Raw genomic sequence first — 19179 nt, 5'->3', positions numbered from 1 at the left:
CGGGCTGCACTCACACACACTAACAGCCCTTTTGCGCATGCGCAAACGGGGTGTGCACGCCCCCGCGCTAGCATTCCTGTTCGCACTTGCGCAAACAGGGCCATGGGCGCTAGCGTGAATGGGGGGGAAATGCGTGCCCACGTGTGTATGCCCTGGCCAGCCATTTGTGTGACCCGCTGGCTAAGCGCCCACAGCCCATAGGTTGGGGACCCCTGCTGTAGAATACTGGCCAAAAAAAAAAAAAACAGAAGCAAGAAAGATCTTTCAGAATTCTCCACATCATGATATGTGAAAATTAAGTAGATGTACAATTCAGCCAGTCTTTGGCTGCTCACATGGATTTTTTTTAAAGAAGAAAAAGATGACCCCGTATCTGCAGTCACTGGCGTCAGCTAAGCAAAGGGCATAACATCCTCTGATGCAGGAAGACAGTCTTGACTATAAGAGGAACAGGAAGACCGTCTTGAATATAAAGAATATAAGTAGAAGAGAAATTGCCTTATTATTTACTGCTTGGCTTTGTAGAATGAAAAGTGACCTTTGCTCAAAACTGCTCTGTGATTGTTTAGTCAACAGACAAGCTTTACCAGGCACTAATGCAGGTATGTGATCCGCAAGGCAACCGGGGAGGACATTCGCCAGTTCCGTCAGAAGAGTGAAGCATCCTTGTCTTGACCTCACGCTCTTCTCTTTAAGTTGCTTGTGCAAAGCTTTGATAATATTTGGAACCTATACAATTAGAAAGAAGCTCATTAGTAATCTGATTCAAAGCCAAAAGAATTCGAAATCCAAGCGAGTATTAATTATCTGGTACAAAAAGGAAACTTGATCCATGTGGAAAATGCTTTCAGTTGTAAATGAAGAATTATAGGTGCACAAAATCATGAAATTTTATTTAAAGTGGAGAAATAATTACCATATTTTTCCCTTTAGGCAAAAATATAATCTTCAATAGCCCATTATTTTATTTATTTAAATATATTGCCCCAGAAGAGACTGGACAGCCATTTGTCCGAAATGGTGTAGGGTTTCCTGCCCGAGCAGGGGGTTGGACTAGATGACCTCCAAGGTCCCTTCCAACTTTACTACTATTACATCCACCTCAACTCCAGTGATCTCTATAGTTATTTCTAACAATTAGCTGAACCTTTACTTAAGCCCGTGATGGCAAACCTATGGCACACGTGCCACAGGTGGCACGCAGAGCCCTCTCTGTGTGCACATGCGCCGTCGCCCCAGTCCTAGGCCTTCAGCTGGATTTTATAAAACCTTTTCACTTTAGGCCTCCACTGCCATGTGCAAAAAAAAAAAGGTTCAATCAATCAATCAAATTTAACTTCTTGCAGAGAAAAAAAGATCTTGCAAAGTTGGAACTTTTAGTCCCACCCAGTCTGCCGTTACAACCACAGCTACGCCCACCATATGGGCCACACCCACCCAATTGGCCACACCCACCCAGCACTCAACAATACATAAGTGGGTTTTGGGTTGCGGTTTGGGCACTCGGTCTCTAAAAGGTTCGCCATCACTGATTTAAACAATCATTATTTTTAATGGGCAAACAAGTCACCGTGCTCTCCAAAATCAGGATAGAGTGATCAAATCACTGAATAGATCACTACTAAATAGCTGAGCTTATTTACATAAGCTTACATCCTTCCTAATGTTGCTGGATGGCTACATATTTAGCACTGGTACAGAAAGTCTTTCAGCAAGAGTATCACTGTAAAAGTCACAATAAGCAACAACAATTCTGAACAGGCGACAAGGCCTACAAATATTGCCACTGATATCTGTCAGGCTGCTGCTGTCAGCTTTACTAGGTGGACCAGACCAGAAAACCAATTCCACAGAAAGGCTAAAACTATGTTTATCCTTCAGAATACCAAATAGGACAAGAGGCAGTAACCTTTTCAAGTAACTGCATAATATTGAGTCCATCAAAGAAGAGTTAAAATGATAAAAACCTCACAAGGTATCATGAGAGGTATCCCACAGATAGCTCAGTTCTGAACAGCTGAAATGACATTTTGAAACAGCAGTTGCTGTTAAGCTCAACTCACCTGGTTCTGAAGCATGGTAAGAGGTATGTCCTCTTTGCCTGCTTCATCTGAAGCTTGCAGCCAACTCTGAATAGGCAGAGTTTGCTTCAGTAAAGATATATACGCTGAGAAAATGTCAGCCTTAACATTCTCTTCCCTTTCCTTGAATCTGTTTATTAAGGCCGGAGAGAGTGTTTTGTAGAAATCCTGCAGGTCATGTCTGGTGCTGACGATGGCCTCAAGGCACTTTGCAGCAGACCGACGAACTTTCCAGCTGATGTCATCATCATCACTATACTCATCATCACTTTCTGAGGAGGAAGGAAGGAAAAGAGAGCTGTTCTGGACAGATCTTGTAGATAGAACTCATTTTTTTGTTTGTTTCAAAAGAAAACTCAACAGGGGCTATTTTACAAGTTGACTATGTGGTCAAATTCTCATATAAACCACCATGTACCTCATGCAGCTCACCTTCAGAGCTTTGAGTACGATGTAAAGACATATTAATATGATCTATGAATTCATAACTTGCCCAGATTATGGAGGACTCCAGACAGCATTAAATGAAGTCACATCCCAGTAAATAACTATTGAAAGCAAAAACAAACTCAAGATAGGTACTTCATAGCCAGCCAAAATTCATATAGAAATAGAAATACTGTGTTTCTGAAACATTGAACAAGGTGAGGACTGTAGTACTTCTGGTGGGAAAGATCTCAGAGAGGGGAGCTACCACGATGGTTTCAATTAAACGGTAAATTAAACCCAACTTGATTTTGTTTCCTGAATTCTTTTAATTGTGGAAGCGTAGCTCAAATCTATTCCCAGCATGTAGAGTCCAACGTCAAATGCAACCCTTGGCTCATGTGAGAGCTGCATTTTCACTTTACAATGCCAAGAACAAAGAGCGATGCTGAGTTATTTCATTTTACAAATTTAGACTGGGAAGAAGAAATTTCCCTTATGTTGCACAGACCAATTGTTAGTAACATCAGCTAGAGAAGGGACAAGGATAACTGATAGCTGGTCTATACCAGGGCAGGACTTCTTGTTTTTTTCTTTTTTCACATGCAAGTAACAAGAGCCATGACAACTTCAGGTCAGGGAGAGGGGAATGGGTGGGTAGCAATGATCCTAGTCAAGTCACTATGCTTTTCCAATTTAAGGAAGATTCATAGCGAAGAATGATATTATGACAGCCATAAACGAACAAGCACCTTCAGAAACCTTTATCAACATATAGAAACCTGAGATCACAAAAGTTTTCTCATCTCCCTTACCTACTCATTTAAACCCTTCCTTTAGATGCACCAGAGTTCTATCTGGATATATTTTTGAGACTTTTCCCTAATTGACTTAGAGCAGGGATGGCTTTATAATTTTCAGACTCTTGTGAGCCGTGAAATATTGATTCAGGAAGGAAACAGGATAGTTTGAAAGAATTGCCTGAACTGTGGCAAAGGCAATCCATCGTTATCAATGACATCATAATCCTAATTGTGCAGCACCTTGCTCCTCATCCTCTCCATTTTCAGTTTCCATCATTTCATCTTCATCCTCCTCTTCATTATCATAGTTGTAATTTGGATCATATGTTAGGTACTTGAGGCACAATCCTGTCACACTAGGAAGGTGAGGGCCAATTTCTTTTGGACACCTTTAGAAACAGCAAGATCATTGTAGGTTAGCATAGAATATAATGTTTAATTCTGTTGATCATGTTTTTCATAGTTAACTGACATTTCCTCTCTAATCCCCAGGTTCAGCACACAGCAATACATCATTTTTAAGAATCAGCATACTTCCCAACACTTTGTGTTGTAGTATTTACAAGTATGGAGCCATACACATATAACCTTTGCCATGTAATCTTTCACTTATTTTTGTTTAAGCTTCTTATCAAAGTTTATTTTAAAAACTATGCAGGCAACCTGGATAATTCCACTGAAATATATCTGAAGCCTAGGGCTCCCATAAAATCATAATCCAGGGAAGATTTAGGACAAGAGCCCACAAGAAGCTAATCTAATCATATTGCTCTTACTTGCAACAGCCATGTTTCATCCCTCATTACCCAGTTTATACTTATTCATCCTAACGGTGATATCCACTTGGCTTATTATCAGCCTTTTAAAAAAAGTTAAAATCTTATTTTAAAAAGTAACAATCTCAAAAATCCCAATTGCAGAAAATGATGGTTTCAATTCTCCAGAATCACTGATTAAGACTTCTTTATCAGGAATGTACAGCAATTCAGATTTGGAAGGAAACAGAGATATGGAGCATGCTGGGATACTCCATAAACTCCATAGATCTTCATGGCTATGTGCAATTGATCCCATGTGACTCTATGAGAAGTTATTGTTGATTCAAGAAAGTGGTAAGTGATGCTACAGACTTGCCCTATAAGGCCCTTGCTTAGAGATAGGTCATTCTTCTACAGGTCTATCACCCATGGAAACCATGACATCTACAGATAAAACTACACTTTTCTGGTAACTAATCAAGAACAGATAGTTGGAGCAGACAACTCTGATATCTGTTGCAAACAACAGGTGACCCCCCCCCAAAAAATAGGTTTCCTTCTAAAAGTTAGAACAAAAGAACATGGAAGCCAAGTCAGCTACATACAACACTTAAGTAAAAGGTACAGACCTTCTTACAAAAGACTCAAAGGCCTGGAAGCAGTATTCCCTCAGCTCATCATCCTCTACATTGCAGTACTGAATTATCAATGGGATCATCTTCTCTAGGTAGTCCCCTAGAAGGCAGAGACAGAGTAAGTCATCCACAAAATACTTCCCCAGATCCACTGAACAACCGGGATCCATTGAGAACATAGCCTTTTGAAGCAAGGTGGGCCTGGGCCCGACTATCTCACAGGAAAGATATTGCAAGGAGTATCACAGAAGAAAAGAATGTCTGTTCTGGTTCTGTTTTGTTAATGAAATGTCCTTCTCATTTAGAGCTGCTTGATGAACTCAATATATTTATATTTCAATCAAAATGTGGAAGTCGTGGCATAGCAAATCCACCACAGTGTTTTTCTATTCCTTTACAAAACAGCACTGGAAGGAACATCTGGCATATCAAAAATATGATTTAATTTCTCTGGTATGAAAGCCCATATCCATATGCAAGTGTGCAGTCAGAATTTGTATCTTGGACAGAAAAAAACACAAGACTCGAGGCACCCAACAAAATAGTGTCAATAGACGAAAAAAACAAACACTACATTGTGAAATCACCCATTAAGTTCTTAAACCCTACCATTTTCCAAATGAAGATTTTCCCTATCAGCCCTGGTTGGGTTCAAAGCCTCGAGCCATTTGGATGCATCCATTCTGGAGATGCCTTTGGTAGGGAATACCTTCTTTGCTTCTATTCTTAGCTTGTGGCCTATTAGAATAAGCATCATATTAATTATGTAGGAGGTCCATCTATGGAGAATTATTTAGGCCACAATTCCAAACTAAGCTTACCCTCTAAGGAACTCCAAACATTTTCTACAACAGTTGATATTCAGAGCAAAATAAGCATTAAAGAGGGAATAAGGTGAACATCTCATTAAAAATGAAAGGTAGGACTGGATGGAGTTTCTTGGGATAAGCAATGGGCATAAAACAACAGTGGTGGAAACAGCCATCACAGGTCAAAAACAAGATAAAAATCCAAATCGCAAGACTTACCTATGCGGTGTCCAGCCTGCTTGCTAATACCAGCAATACACTGGATATATGTTCTTGTAGTAGACGTGGAATTATTTCTCTTCAGTTCTGACAAGAGATGTTCCATGAGCTCCGCAAAGATGTTCCCATTACATGTCAAGACCAGGTGACCTAGGGCAATGATGGCTCTCTTCCGAACAGCCAACCTGGGACTGATGAGCTGAGGAAGGAGGCAGTTCAGGATGGAGGAATGGAAGGAGTAAAGAGTTCCCCCTAGCCTGAAACCACAGACAAAACTCACTTCAACCAAATGTTCTCCAAACAGAGATGGACTTAACTGTTACATTTCCTGAAGAAAAGACATTTCAGTACATTTTTTTCACTTCTCTTCCATGGTTTATGTTTTAGATTAGAGGTGACTGTAAGCCACCCAGAGTTACCCTATGGTAAGATGGGCGGCCAGCAAATTTTATAAATAAATAATGAAAACATGTTTTGTTATTTGCAAGAATAAGCCTTGCAGACTGTGAAGGATGTATATGAGAGAGCAGATGCTGCAAGAAATAATATATTTGCACAGCAAAGTATAATCCAAGTTAACAAAAGCAACAGTTTATACTAATGCTCTTTTCCCAACAGTCCCTTTAAGGCAGTGGTTCTCAACCTGTGGGTCGGGACCCCATTTGGGGTCAAACGACCATTTCACGGGGGTCGCCAAACAACGCAGTCCACCATTTTTCCCCCCTTTTCCTTACCTGTGCTACTCCCTTTTATTCTATTGGCTTTTGAAAGCCAATAGAATAGACTCTCTTGAATAGAGTCTAATTCTATTGGCTTTCAAAAGCCAATAGGAATTGTCCAGGCTGTCTCTGCCCTGCTGAGCCCGCCAAAAGTCCCATTCTGCAAACGGTGCTGCACCAGTTGAGTAGCCCTCGATTTATGACCGGTTGAGTAGTCCTCGACTTACGACCGGTTGGGGGTCGCGGCATTAAAAAGGTTGAGAACCACTGCTTTAAGGGCTCAGGACTTAGTGCATATGAATTCCGCTATCTGATATATCCAGCTAAAAGGCGACAATGAGAAGTCATTACATTTTGTAAATGCAAAAAAGAGAAATCTGAAGTATGACTTTCCCTCAATATGCACTTCTCTATTCAGTGCAAGGAAAGCTTCCCCTGCAAATCTAAACAATTTTTTAAGGAAATAATTTCAGAATATTTATACACCAAATATCAAGGCATTTGTTTCTAATTGCACATTTAGCACTATGCTGTCAATCAACATGTTCAATTATAATCTAATGTTTCAATATGGACAGGAGTAAAGCTCATTTTTTAGAAGCTGAACCCCAAATTGTCAAGACTTCATTAATGCAATCTTCCCCAACTTAACAATTTCCAGATGTGTTGCACTTTCCTTTTAGCGATTATGGTTTTTGGCCACACGGACAAGGCCAGTCCTACTCAACCAGACTAGCTTAGTGGCATTCAGCAATTATTGCCTGTAAGTGGCATTCACTGTCTTTCTTTTCCTTTCTTCCTTTCTTTCATCTCTCCTTTCAGGGATGTAAGCAAGACTATAAGAAGGAAGACATGTTTCCTTTCCTCTTCACTGAAAGGGCCCCAGGGTCATTTAAGATCTCTAACTGGTAGCTGCAGTGTCCATTATGTCCTTTCTTATAAAAGAGAGTCCTTTATTTCAGAAAACGGCCCTTTAGATTTATTTTTTTTATTTGCTTGGTTTTGCTTCTGGATTTTCCTATATAAAACAAAGTCATAAACATAAACATTTTTTTTATCCTTGTGAACCTCTTTCAGATTTGTCCCCTTTTCAGGTTTGTCCTTTATTTTTTCCAAGAAAATACATTCACCGTTCTGAAAATTAATATTTACAGGCCTACATCTTTTGAGGTATGTTACCAGCTCACAGACTCCCAAAAACAATAAACTGGCAACCAGGTGCCTGTTTAAAAGAATATTTAGTTTATTACAGACATGAAGCAGCAAAGACAGCCATGAATAGATATCAAGCTTAGGGAAAAAAGAAGAGCTTACAGAAAAAGGAATTACAATTTAAGAGCAAGCGCAAAGTAAAGGCCCGATAGATGAGCTCATCAAAAATGGAAACCAAACGCTCAGTTTAAAGAAAGGAGCAAGATTGTGTGCGTATCTAAAATAAAATTAAAATCTCTAGCATACTTTCTCTGCTTACTTTTTGTTTCTTAAATTTTACTTCCTAAATCCTGGAAGGATCCACTTGATAAGGCAGAGCAGCTTAAATTCTCCCCTCCCTGTTAAGATGGTGCTCTCTCAGGACCAATCTAAGAACAGAAGCTCCAATAAACTCCTGGCTATTTAATCTCAAAGGACCAATGATAGGGAAAGCTACCTTGGTTCAAAGATTTAGCTGCTTGGCTCTTTTGGGCTTTTTGACTTAGAAGCAAAAGGGATAATTCATCATTTGTGTGTGCTGCATTCCCAGGGATCTTTGGTAGTTTGCCTTGCTGTTAGAGCCCATTTTATCTAAAGCAGGGGTAGGCAATCTTGGCTCTTTTATGACTTGTGGACTTCAACTCCTAGAATTCCTGAGCCAGCATGGCTCAGCTTGGAAGTTCTCCCTTTCCCCTCAGCATGGCTGGCTCAAGAATTCTGGGAGTTGAAGTCCACGAGTCATAAAAGAGCCAAGGTTGCCTACCCCTGATCTAAAGCTACATTTCTGAACCTTAGCACCTAAGATGTGTGGACTTCAATTCTCAGAACTGCTGACTTCGGAGATTTCTGGCTGTAAAATGCTACCAGCAAAGAACATTTTAAAGCTTTTTGAAACCACATTGTTGAAAAAACAACTTTTTTAAATGTACCTGCTCAAAATGTCTGACAAAATGTCAAGGGCCTCCAGTTGTACCGACACATCTTCTTGCTTTCCAATAGCTCCAGTCAACTGAGCTGTGATTTTTTTGCAAACATTGGCTGTCACAGTAGAACCTGTGAAGGTGGGAATTTGAAGAGAAAAAGAGTGATTGATGGTTTTAACAAAACTGTTCCTGTTTTGCAATGCTTTTATGTAAGATCAAACAAATTTAACTAGCAAGGGTTCAAGTCATAAATTGTTCACAGGCAATGGGGATCATCATGTTATATACATCTTCTGCAAAATGACACTCTCCAGGTGGGCTAGGATTACATTCCCAAATTCCTCAGTAAATATAATCAAAAACTATGCTATTTAAGAACTGTGGAAGTTCAATTCTAAAGTACGTAGGGGTTGGATTGAAGAAGGCAGCATAACATGCAATTATTATAATTTTATTCTTTCCAATTACAGAGAAACATTTGCACAAGATTTCAGTGATCCAAACATTACTATTAGTGTATATTGCATAGATCTTACTGCAGGGCCACCAACATGTTAGGGCTGATGAGCATATTTGGAGCTTTGAATACATTCGGCCAGTATTCTCAAAAAAATATCTGCTTATATCCCAGTGGTATCTGCTTTGAGAATTCTTACCCACAAAACAGATATCACTGATACATGACCAGTTACAAAATGTAGACGGATGTAATGTTACTATGCTACCTACTACTGCTTCATGCTTCAAACAATTCCACTTCCCACCCAGGAAACTTTTTTCTATTCCTGCTCCCTCTGCTCAGGACAGGTGGACAAAGTTCTAAACAGTCCTGAACTGCAGCCAATCATCCATATTCCATCACAAGGAATTATTTCGAACTGATGATGCTATCAGAGGCCAAGGCATATCTTTGCAGCAAGACAGCTTCCTGTTTTCTGAACACATAGAAAGCCAGGTGCAATGACACAGTGTCTGTAGGCACAATGGCACTCAGGGTGCCATATTGGGGACCCACGCTCTGATCCTTCTTGTTCTCCGCAACCATAACCCTATCTAAACTTTCTGCCATTGTGTCCCTTTTATGAGTTATGTAATATTTAAAATGAAGATTCCTTAGATTTCAGCTTGATAACGTGTTTTAGGAAACATCCATCTCGCTATCATGGAAATAGTAAAGAACTACTTACTTAGGGTTTGTTTTTTTTGAGATCACCCAAGGTTAGCTAGGACCTGTTACCTGCTGTGACATTATATTATAAACATTATTTTAATTGGTCTAATAAAGTAATACAGCCAGCAAATTTTGAAAACTGTCACCTTATCTCCAACCTTTCAGTTCTGGGGAAAATGGTAGGACAAGAATTTAAAAAAAAACCTGAAAAAATAGATTATATGGACCCTTAGCAATCAGGATTTGGGTGTGAATATGGACAGAAAGGACATTGGTCACGATCACCGCTGACTTATGATGGAACTTGGATAAGGGAAATGTGATATATCTTTCACTTGGATTGTTCAGCAACCTCTAATATCATCAATCATAGCAATCTGGGTCACCTACAAGATTTGAGGGAGCACTATGCTACTGTAGTACTTTCTGAATGGGGAGTTCTAGTTATTAGCTGTAGCAGAAAAGAGATTGAACCATCAGGCAATCCAATCTAGGGTTCAGTTCTCTCCCCAATTTTTGCTGATATCTACATAACACCACTGGGGGAGATAATCTGTTGGCATAGTGATGTCTAGCCATATATCTCTACCAGGAGCTGAGTTGGAAATGCAGCTGAAATCCTGGCTCAATATTTGGAGCCATTCAGGCTCTGGGTTAAAAAAAAAATAGACTCAGGATCAATCCAAGAATATAGCTAATTCCAGCTCTGTACCAGTTTTAACTCTGTGTTGTTGTTCCCTTGAAAGAGCAAGAAGTTCACAATCTTGAAATCTTATTGGATTCATGACTCCAGCTCAAAGAACAGATCGTGGTCATGACCATGAAGGTCTATGCCCAAGTGTAGCTGGTATACCCGTTGCAAACTTTCTGAGAACGGGGGCACTGCAGTATAGCCTCTCATGCCTTTGTCACCTGTTAAGTAGATTATTATAATTCACTTTATGTGAGGGCTACCCTTAAAGATGAATTGGAAACTTTAACTGGTTCAGACTGCAGCTGTCATAACAGGTCAGAGCCATTATTGCTACCATATATTATAACTCTGTTTTAGGCACTGCTTTGTTACTGGTTTGTTTCCAAACCAATTCAAGGTCCTTGATAACATATACAGAGCCCTATATGAATGGGAATCTGAATAACTTTGAAACTACCTATTTTAGGTAAAGTGCACCTACCCAAACAGAAGGCATCTTAATGAGGTTTCCTCCTACTGGGAAATCCAGCTGGAGATGCCTGAAAATTGGCATTGTCTATAGCAGTGGTTCTCAACCTGTGGGTTGGGACCCCATTTGGGGTCGAACGACCATTTCACGGCAGTCGCCAAACAACGCAGTCCGCCATTTTTTTCCCCTTTTCCTTAGCTGTGCTACTCCCTTTTATTCTATTGGCTTTTGAAAGCCAATAGAATAGACTCTCTTTCAAAAGCCAATAGGAATTGTCCAGGCTGTCTCTGCCCTGCTGAGCCCGCCAAAAGTCCCATTCTGCAAACGGTGCTGCACCAGTTGAGTAGTCCTCGACTTACGACCGATTGAGTAGTCCTCGACTTACGACCGGTTGGGGGTCGCGGCATTAAAAAGGTTGAGAACCACTAGTCTATAGGGTGCTCCTCTCCTATGGAACAATTTCTCCTTGAGACAAGGGTGACCCTTTTCCTCATTATCTTCCAAAATATCTGTCAATAGCTGGTTATTTCAGAAGGCCGTCGAAAACTAGTTGCATTAATTACTGCCCAAATGAGATAATAAGCAGCTATATTGGAGGTTGACATTTAACATGTTACACTAAGCTGTAATTGCTCTTATAGTACATTGCTTGTACTGTTAACTATATGCCACTTAGAGTTGGTCAGACTATTTATGCAGACCTTTTTGCCACTTCAGACAAATAAATTATCTTTGTGAATTTAGATTACTTACTCATGATTACCAGAGTGAGTGACTTTCTTAATATTATTCATGTCAAATTTAAGCAACAATAATAGTAAAAATAAAATATCCTCAAATAAATACTAGTAAATTAAAGAAAAACTTCTGATATGATGACCTGACCTGATGAATTTGGTAGAATTTGGTTCCATTATTCACCAAGTGAAAAGCTAACTCAGCATGAAGTACATCTGTGGAAGAACTACCTAAAAATGACTAAGTGAAGGAGGCATTGAAACAGACATGTTTGCTTGTTTGCTTAGAACGGGGTAGGCAACCTTGGCTGTTTTATAACTCGTGGACTTCAACTCCCAGAATTCCTGAGCCAGCATGGCTGCCTCAGGAATTCTGGGAGTTGAAGTCCACGAGTCATAAAAGAGCCAAGGTTGCTTACCCCTGGCTTAGAAAATAGATGATTTTCCAGAATGTTCCCATCACCGCTGTAGTAAAACCACTTCTGTGCCTATGATGAGAAAGGGGAGGCCTTCTATCAGGGATGTTCATGTGGTATTCCTTCACTCACAATGTCAAACAGCAGATTATTCATATTGTCAAGACCACTGCTAGCATGTCTATATTGACAGGGCATTGTCCTGACGAAAGAGACTTTCACCCAGACAATGAGCATCTCATTAAATCTACACCTGCATCTGCTTAGATAAATCACTAGAACATTACTTGCATCTTTAATAAATCATTCTGTTCAGAACAAGGTCATTACTTATTTGCAAAATGTGAAATTTAATTTACCCGGCTTCCTCTCTTAAGTTTCTAATGAGATTCAGTGTCATTCTTACCATGACACTCAACTCATTTGTCATGCCCTTTAACTTATTTTATTATTGATTTTTTTTTAAAAAAAGTCTATAGTTTAGATATGGGCGCTTTTCTCTTTAATAATCAACAGCATTTAGAAAATAAATCCCACAAAACAAGCTCCGCCCAGCATAGCTTCCCAATCACATGTGGAGGCTGGCAGGCTGATTCATTCCCTTGTACACAGACTGACTGCAAAGGAAGAGTCAGCCTCGTTGTCTGAACAGAGGGTCAAGGCTTTTACCTGTAGATGGGGGAGGCAATTCAGAAATGACGGTCTTCAACCCAATGCTAGAAATATCCCGAAGCTGTTCCTTATCCGACAGCATGTTTGTACATAATGTATCAACAATAGTCTCCACCTGATATTCTTTCACTTTGCTCACCAAAGGACCCAAACTGGGGAGAGAGAAAGAAAACCACATAAAAAGGCCTTCCTTAAGAGAAAGTAGGAGCTGTAACGAAATACAAACCAACCTGCCCCTTCCTGTCTTGCACAAATGTCTCTCAACCAACAGATATCTTTCACAATACGAGTAATGATCAAGGGACAGGAGAACAGAACCTTGTCCCTATCCTTTGCAATGGAAGCCCACAATCCTGGAATGGTTTTATCATCAAAGTAGATCTATTGAAAATATATCCTTCTCTCTTGGCGCTTTAAGTGGGTCTCTGCTGCCTTTTGAGTCAAGATGAAAGATACCCTGCCATGCCAATCATGAAGAACAGTATTTCTCCAATAACCTGGCTTCTTTCTTCCCCGATATAAGTCTGTTGGCTAATCAGCAGCAAAGTTATAGAACAGAAACTAAACCTGCGTAGTATGAAATTGAAGTTCTTATGTAAGGAGATAGAAGACACCATTTTTAGAAGTCCTTTCCAAACAACTTCGTATCTTAGCCTTTCTCAGATCCTAATCCTGGGCCCCCAATCTTTATCCAACAGCTTAGATCAGGGGTAGGCAACCTTGGCTCTTTTATGACTCGTGGACTTCAACTCCCAGAATTCCTGAGCTGGCTCAGGAATTCTGGGAGTTGAAGTCCACAAGTCATAAAAGAGCCAAGGTTGCCTATCCCTGGCTTAGATCAACATTTTACTAATGACCTTTCCCCATTATTCAGTTTTAAAGGTTAAGCACTCACATTCAATGTTTCTGCATCTAGCATTGAGTTTTGCTTTGCTCCTAAATGGTGGGCCATCTGGATTTTTCATGTGCAAGTTTGTGTTATACCAAGTGACTGATCAGTCACTCTGGCTTTGCCTTCCTCCCCTTTCCAAATGCCACCTAACTGCAGCAAACCATTTGCCAATTGTGAAAGTGACACAAGGATGGGGAGCGAAAGGCACTGGGAAGACGGTAGGTTTGCCCAATGGCTCAACTCATCTTTCCTCTTTACAATGTGCAGCAAAGCAGAAGAGAGCAGGTCTTCGCCTCAATTCTGCAAGTCTGCTGAATTCTGCAGGTCTATCGCTCTTAGGGAGGTGCCAAGTTTGAAACAAGCCAGGAAAGCATAGGCTTTGTACTCTTTCAAAATTCCACCCCTGTGTAAGTCCACCAAAATACTGAACAAACTAGTAGAGCTACAGTAAGATATGTCTGCTGGATCTACTGCTTTTTCCAAAATAATTGTTCCTCACAAAGCTTGGATTCCAAACCCTTGATCATCTTCGTACTCCTCCTCTGGACTTACTCCAAATAAATTATTATTATTCAAACTTTATTACAGCCATCCCCACTGCAGTAAGCTATGGATGGCTTACAAATACAAAAACATACACCACCACAGAGAGCTTAGACCAAAACAATTGTAACAATAATAAATTAGAGCAGAGGCCCCACAAATACATTCACCACAGGCCTGGAACTAAAGCCTGATCTGAAAGCCTTTCAGAGAAAGGGTGTTATCTGTATCTCTGAGGGGACGTTATTTCAAAGAGTAGGGGCCAGGGTAGAGATTTGTCACTATCTTTTTTTGAACTGTCCAGAACTTGACAGAGTATGTCAGTTGGGGTCCAACCAGAGCAATGTAGTGTTTTCTTATAGCTAATGTAAAAAAAAAAATCTTACCATTTGACAGCCAGGTTTTGCACTTCTCCATTTTTATCCTCAAGCAACTTCAGGAGCATTTTCACAACTTTTTTCTCACTATCTTCATCTAGCTTTATGGAATCTTTCTGCAGTTCCATCATCAAATCATTGGTAGCCATAAATCTGGAAGAAAGAATATCAGTAATAGGTTGCCCAATAGGGAGCAATAATTCCATGTTCCATGATAAAAAGAAAGATCAACATCTATTGATCCAAAAGGCAAGTAAAATGAATTCTTCATTAGGAATAACGAATTAATAATTTGGCAGTTAAATGTGGAATAAGACCCTTCTCAAAAGCAATACAATACAGAAATATTAAAATATCCAAAGAGTCACTCAATTTTTGCTTACTCCAGGACCTGCTTGTTATTGTGAAAGGCTCTGCAAATCCTCCGATTTGAAACTGAAGAATATATTTCACTCTCGGCAATACTTCGCCAGGAATTGTTAACAAGTACTTTATGCTTTATATAGCTGGGGATGAGGAAAGTTCTCATCATGCTAAGCAGGTATGGCCCACATCCCCCAAATTTTGCTCAGTAGATTTTCATAACCATCTTTGGCATGCCATATTTTTGTCTTAACCACTTAGAACAGCAAAAATCAATGGAAAACTGACATTCTCAGGTTACGGCATCCATGCACAGAATATTTTTATTATTCTGTTTCTAAGCCTATCTTCTGAGCGTAACATCAAAGCAGAAACTCGCTTAAATACATTCCCAGAATTTAAAATTGACATCCTTTTAAATGATCATATTCCAGCTTGCTGCCTTTACAGATAAATTGGACCCAAACTCTCAAACTTTTCCAGCCTGCTTGGTTATTAACTATATTAACTAAGCACAAAAGAAACTATAATTCAACAATTCTGGAAGGGTGGGGACGACTACCCAAGACTTAGCCCTGCTGAATCCAAAATATTATTTTCCTACAAACACAATTCAAACACAATTGCAGAGGCTGCAGATTTCAATATTCCACAGTTGCTACTCCAAAACTGTTACCATATTGTCATGCACATAAAAGGAAAATTTGAATGCAGCTCTATCTTGTTTTAGATCTCACTGGGATAAAGTTGGGACAAAGCTACCTATTAATACTTGGAAAACATGAAGATGTCAGGGATCAGCCTTGAGCACTTGGACAAGATTCTCTACATGTATGAAATGGGGAAAAGTAAGAGTTTGCATTACAAAAAAGGAATTACTGTAGGATGTATAGGAGAAGGGATAAGCACACTCAACTTTTATAACTGTATCTTTGCCTGCTACATTTCCTGGGGTCAACATACCCCTATGCCGTAATGCTTTAACTCAGTGATATGTGAAATCATCCATTATTTCACATCCATTATGTGAAATCATCCATTATGACATTATGATGCGTGCCGTAGGTGGCAAACCTATGGCACGTGTGCCAGAGGTGGCACTCAGAGCCCTCTCTGTGGGCATGCGTGCCATTGCCTCAGCCCCACCTCCCCCACTCCTCACCAGCAGCCCCCAGGAGGAGAGTCATCCCCAGGTGCGGCTTGCGCAGAGCAGCGCAGCCAAGAACATAGAAGCCAGGCAGACTTTAACAAGACTCTGCCTTCATACCCCGTCGTGCGCAGATGATGCTGCAGGGCGTGGGCGGAGGACATGGCCACCATGGCGCTGCTGGGCCACCTGGGTGATCTGTGGCGGGCCATGGAGGCGGTGGTGGCCCTGCGGGCAGCTGGGGGGTGGATCAGGGGGCAGGGTGGGGGTGGATCAGGGCGGGACAGGTTTTGGGCACTTGATCTCTAAAAGGTTCGCCATCACTGCATTATGATTTGTAAATCATGATTTATAGCTTAATATAAATTATATGTGTGAATGAGGTAACTATGACTTCTTCGGTAATCTATGGTTAAAAACATAGCATAGCATTAGCTATGAAGTCAGACAATAATTAACAACTTACAATGAAGTGGATCATTCTCAGACTAATAATCGTAAGATACATCTGGCTTGTTTATTCCTAATATTTGGTCTTTGCCATTATGATTCATGCTGATCCCTATATAATACCAAACTGTAATGAGGTTTCTTTACTTTCAGTTTAGTATGGTCTATAAGCATACCTTAATGAACGTTTACTTTATCTTACTTTTATGGGTTCATCAATAAAATATGGTTAAAATCCTTTCTTGCTATAAATTACATATTACTTGGTTTCTTTTTCTATTTGCCTTCTCTTATAGCATATAATTAAAACAATATTCAGAAAATATGGAGTAGTTACTAAGCATGTGACTAGGGACAAGTTTTTATAAAGATTGATCTATAAAATAAGAACATGATTTTAAAAATATGAAACATTTCTAGAAAAATAAAAATAGATGTTCCTGACTTTTTGTCACAGACAATATACAGTATATTAGATCATCACAGATAATAACTTACTTCAATTGCATTTGCTGCCTATTCAAAGCAATCATTTCTGATTTAGAGTACAAAAAAAGTTCTGAGTTCTACAAACATAAGAAATATGGGACACATATTTTAACTAAATCAGTAATATCTGCCTGATCTCATAATCTTTTGATTCCAGTGAGCTTTTATATTCTCTGATAAGAATTTGTTTTTCTGCTTCTGGGTTTTGTGCTAGAGATGGGGAAACTTTGACTTTGGTTTTTGCTGATTACATAAGATTTGTTGTTACAGAAATTGCTATATACACTGGTGTGTAAAGTTTAAAAAAAGTTAAGGTTGTAATTTTATTATCCTATTGTGTTAAAAAGAGTTGGAAGTCAATGCTTTTCTTTCCCCCGCTTCCCTTTTCCCCGTTTTTCTACTATTTTCATTTTCTTTTGAATTTTATAACCTGATAAACTTAATTAAAAATTTGCAAAAAAAGAAAAAGAATTTGACTATCTTTCCAGTGACATATCCATATTTCAAAATAAGGGACAACCTTCCTCCTCTCCATTTGTTCCTTTCAAGTCAGTGATCTTGTTACATTTCAGTCTACAAGCAGAGTGAAACAAATGTGCTTATATTTAAGTTAGCGTAAGCCACCTTTATGCTGTGAAATCAAAAAGGAATTTCTTTTAACATCTTGAAACAATGAACTATCAGTTTCTGTACTATGATTTAATTCAACCTTCTTTGCTTGCTGCTGTCCAGATGGGACTGCAATTCCCAGAATTCCTGATTGCCAATTCTGGGATTTACACTCCTCTCTCCCCAACATCTGGAAAATAGTAGGTTGAGGAATATTCAATTGTTCTGAGTTTGCCCACTTTAATAGCACTATTTGATAGCACTATTTTACTTTTTATTTTATCACCTTTTATTTCAAAACCTTCCAAATGTGTACATCTACTCTTTAGCATACTGTTACTTATTTAGGAATAAACATTTCCAATTATAGGGATTAAACTCCAACAGAAATTCTTTCAGCAATGCAGCAAAACAGTGCCTAGTGACCAATACTCTCTCTATCTTTCCAGTTTATTAGCCAAGATTACTTTTTTCTTGAAACCAACTAGTGAAGATAACCAGCCAGTAATAGCTGATGAAGTGTGTTTCCACTCCATCTGGGAGGAAGGATATAAAAGGTTACCATAATATTAGCTGCATGAGAAATTGGAGAACGCAATCTTTCTCTTCCTCCCTGTGAGAAAACCTTCAGTAAATTTCCTATCTGCCTTATCTATAAAGACAACCCACACCATTGCCCTGCCTCTTGTACGCTATCAATTCTAGCTAAGCTTCAGTATCTTTTTGATGATAAAGGTTTTCTTTTTTAGCTGCTGTTATTAAAAATATCACCCCTTCCTCCACAACTACCTCCCTCCCACCTCTCCTTTGCAAATACAGACACATATGGGCAATTCACCAAACAGGTCACAAAAACTACACACACCTCCAGAGCACTGCAGCTCTTGTACACACACACACACACACACACACACACACACACACACAGCCCACCCACCCCCTCCTCCAAGAAACCCTAAATCCTACCTGAAATCTTTATCCGTGGATGTCATCTTCTCCAGGAGGTTGGAGATATGATAGGATATGTTGGTCATCCTGAACAGCTGGTCCTAGAAGACGATCTCTTCTACACAGCTTGCTTTAATGTAGAGATTTCAAGCAAGAGTTCAAGTTTATTGCTGCCCTAATCAGGGGGCCCTGCCGACTTGAAATCTGCATGGAGAATATGGCGACAGAAGGGGCACAGTGAGACCAGAGTAGTGTTTTTCCTCTCTTCCCCCCCCCCCCTTGGTTAGAAGTCACTGGAAAAGCTAAGCCCCTGGACTGTTATCATAGTATATATATAGCCTGTAGTTGGAGCTGTAGCTGAGCTAATGGCACCCCCTCCTGGCAGACATCTGCAGCCTCTCAAGTTCTCCAGGAGAGAAAAGTGGAGGAAAGGCAGCAGCAGCTGCTTTTCTCCTCACCCCATTTCAATGGCTATTTGGCCAGTGCTGCAGCAGAACTGCAGTTGTTTGCTGATACACTACAATCAAGTGGCAAATCATCCTGAAACGAAAGAGAGGCCAGCAATGAATCACCTGTATCTGGCCAGGAACAGCTGACGTTGACATGACACAGTGTCTGAGCTGGTCAATCAGTTTGCC

General features: G+C 39.9%; 1 protein-coding gene across 2 annotated transcripts in view; it reads right to left on the bottom strand.

The window, feature by feature from the left end:
- LOC120319520 (cullin-associated NEDD8-dissociated protein 1-like) overlaps positions 1-19179 on the bottom strand; it is a 30272-nt gene that overhangs the window by 9473 nt on the left and 1620 nt on the right. For both annotated transcript variants that reach the window (XM_039368455.1, XM_039368454.1), the window contains exons 2-10: positions 18560-18745; positions 14545-14688; positions 12721-12875; positions 8571-8694; positions 5732-5988; positions 4698-4803; positions 3551-3699; positions 2064-2353; positions 588-729 (exon numbers count right to left, since the gene is read on the bottom strand). In XM_039368455.1, coding sequence (XP_039224389.1) covers positions 588-729; positions 2064-2353; positions 3551-3699; positions 4698-4803; positions 5732-5988; positions 8571-8694; positions 12721-12875; positions 14545-14688; positions 18560-18627 — 1435 coding nt within the window. In that variant the 5' untranslated portion in view covers positions 18628-18745. The remainder of the gene's footprint in view (positions 1-587; positions 730-2063; positions 2354-3550; positions 3700-4697; positions 4804-5731; positions 5989-8570; positions 8695-12720; positions 12876-14544; positions 14689-18559; positions 18746-19179) is intronic.

Source organism: Crotalus tigris, unplaced genomic scaffold (genome assembly GCF_016545835.1).
Source record: "Crotalus tigris isolate CLP2741 ecotype Arizona unplaced genomic scaffold, ASM1654583v1 scf7180000020795.235405, whole genome shotgun sequence".
In the NCBI taxonomy this organism is placed as follows: Eukaryota; Metazoa; Chordata; class Lepidosauria; order Squamata; family Viperidae; genus Crotalus; species Crotalus tigris.
The sequence above is the reverse complement of the archived record's forward strand: the minus strand, read 5'-3'. Positions and strand labels throughout refer to the sequence as shown.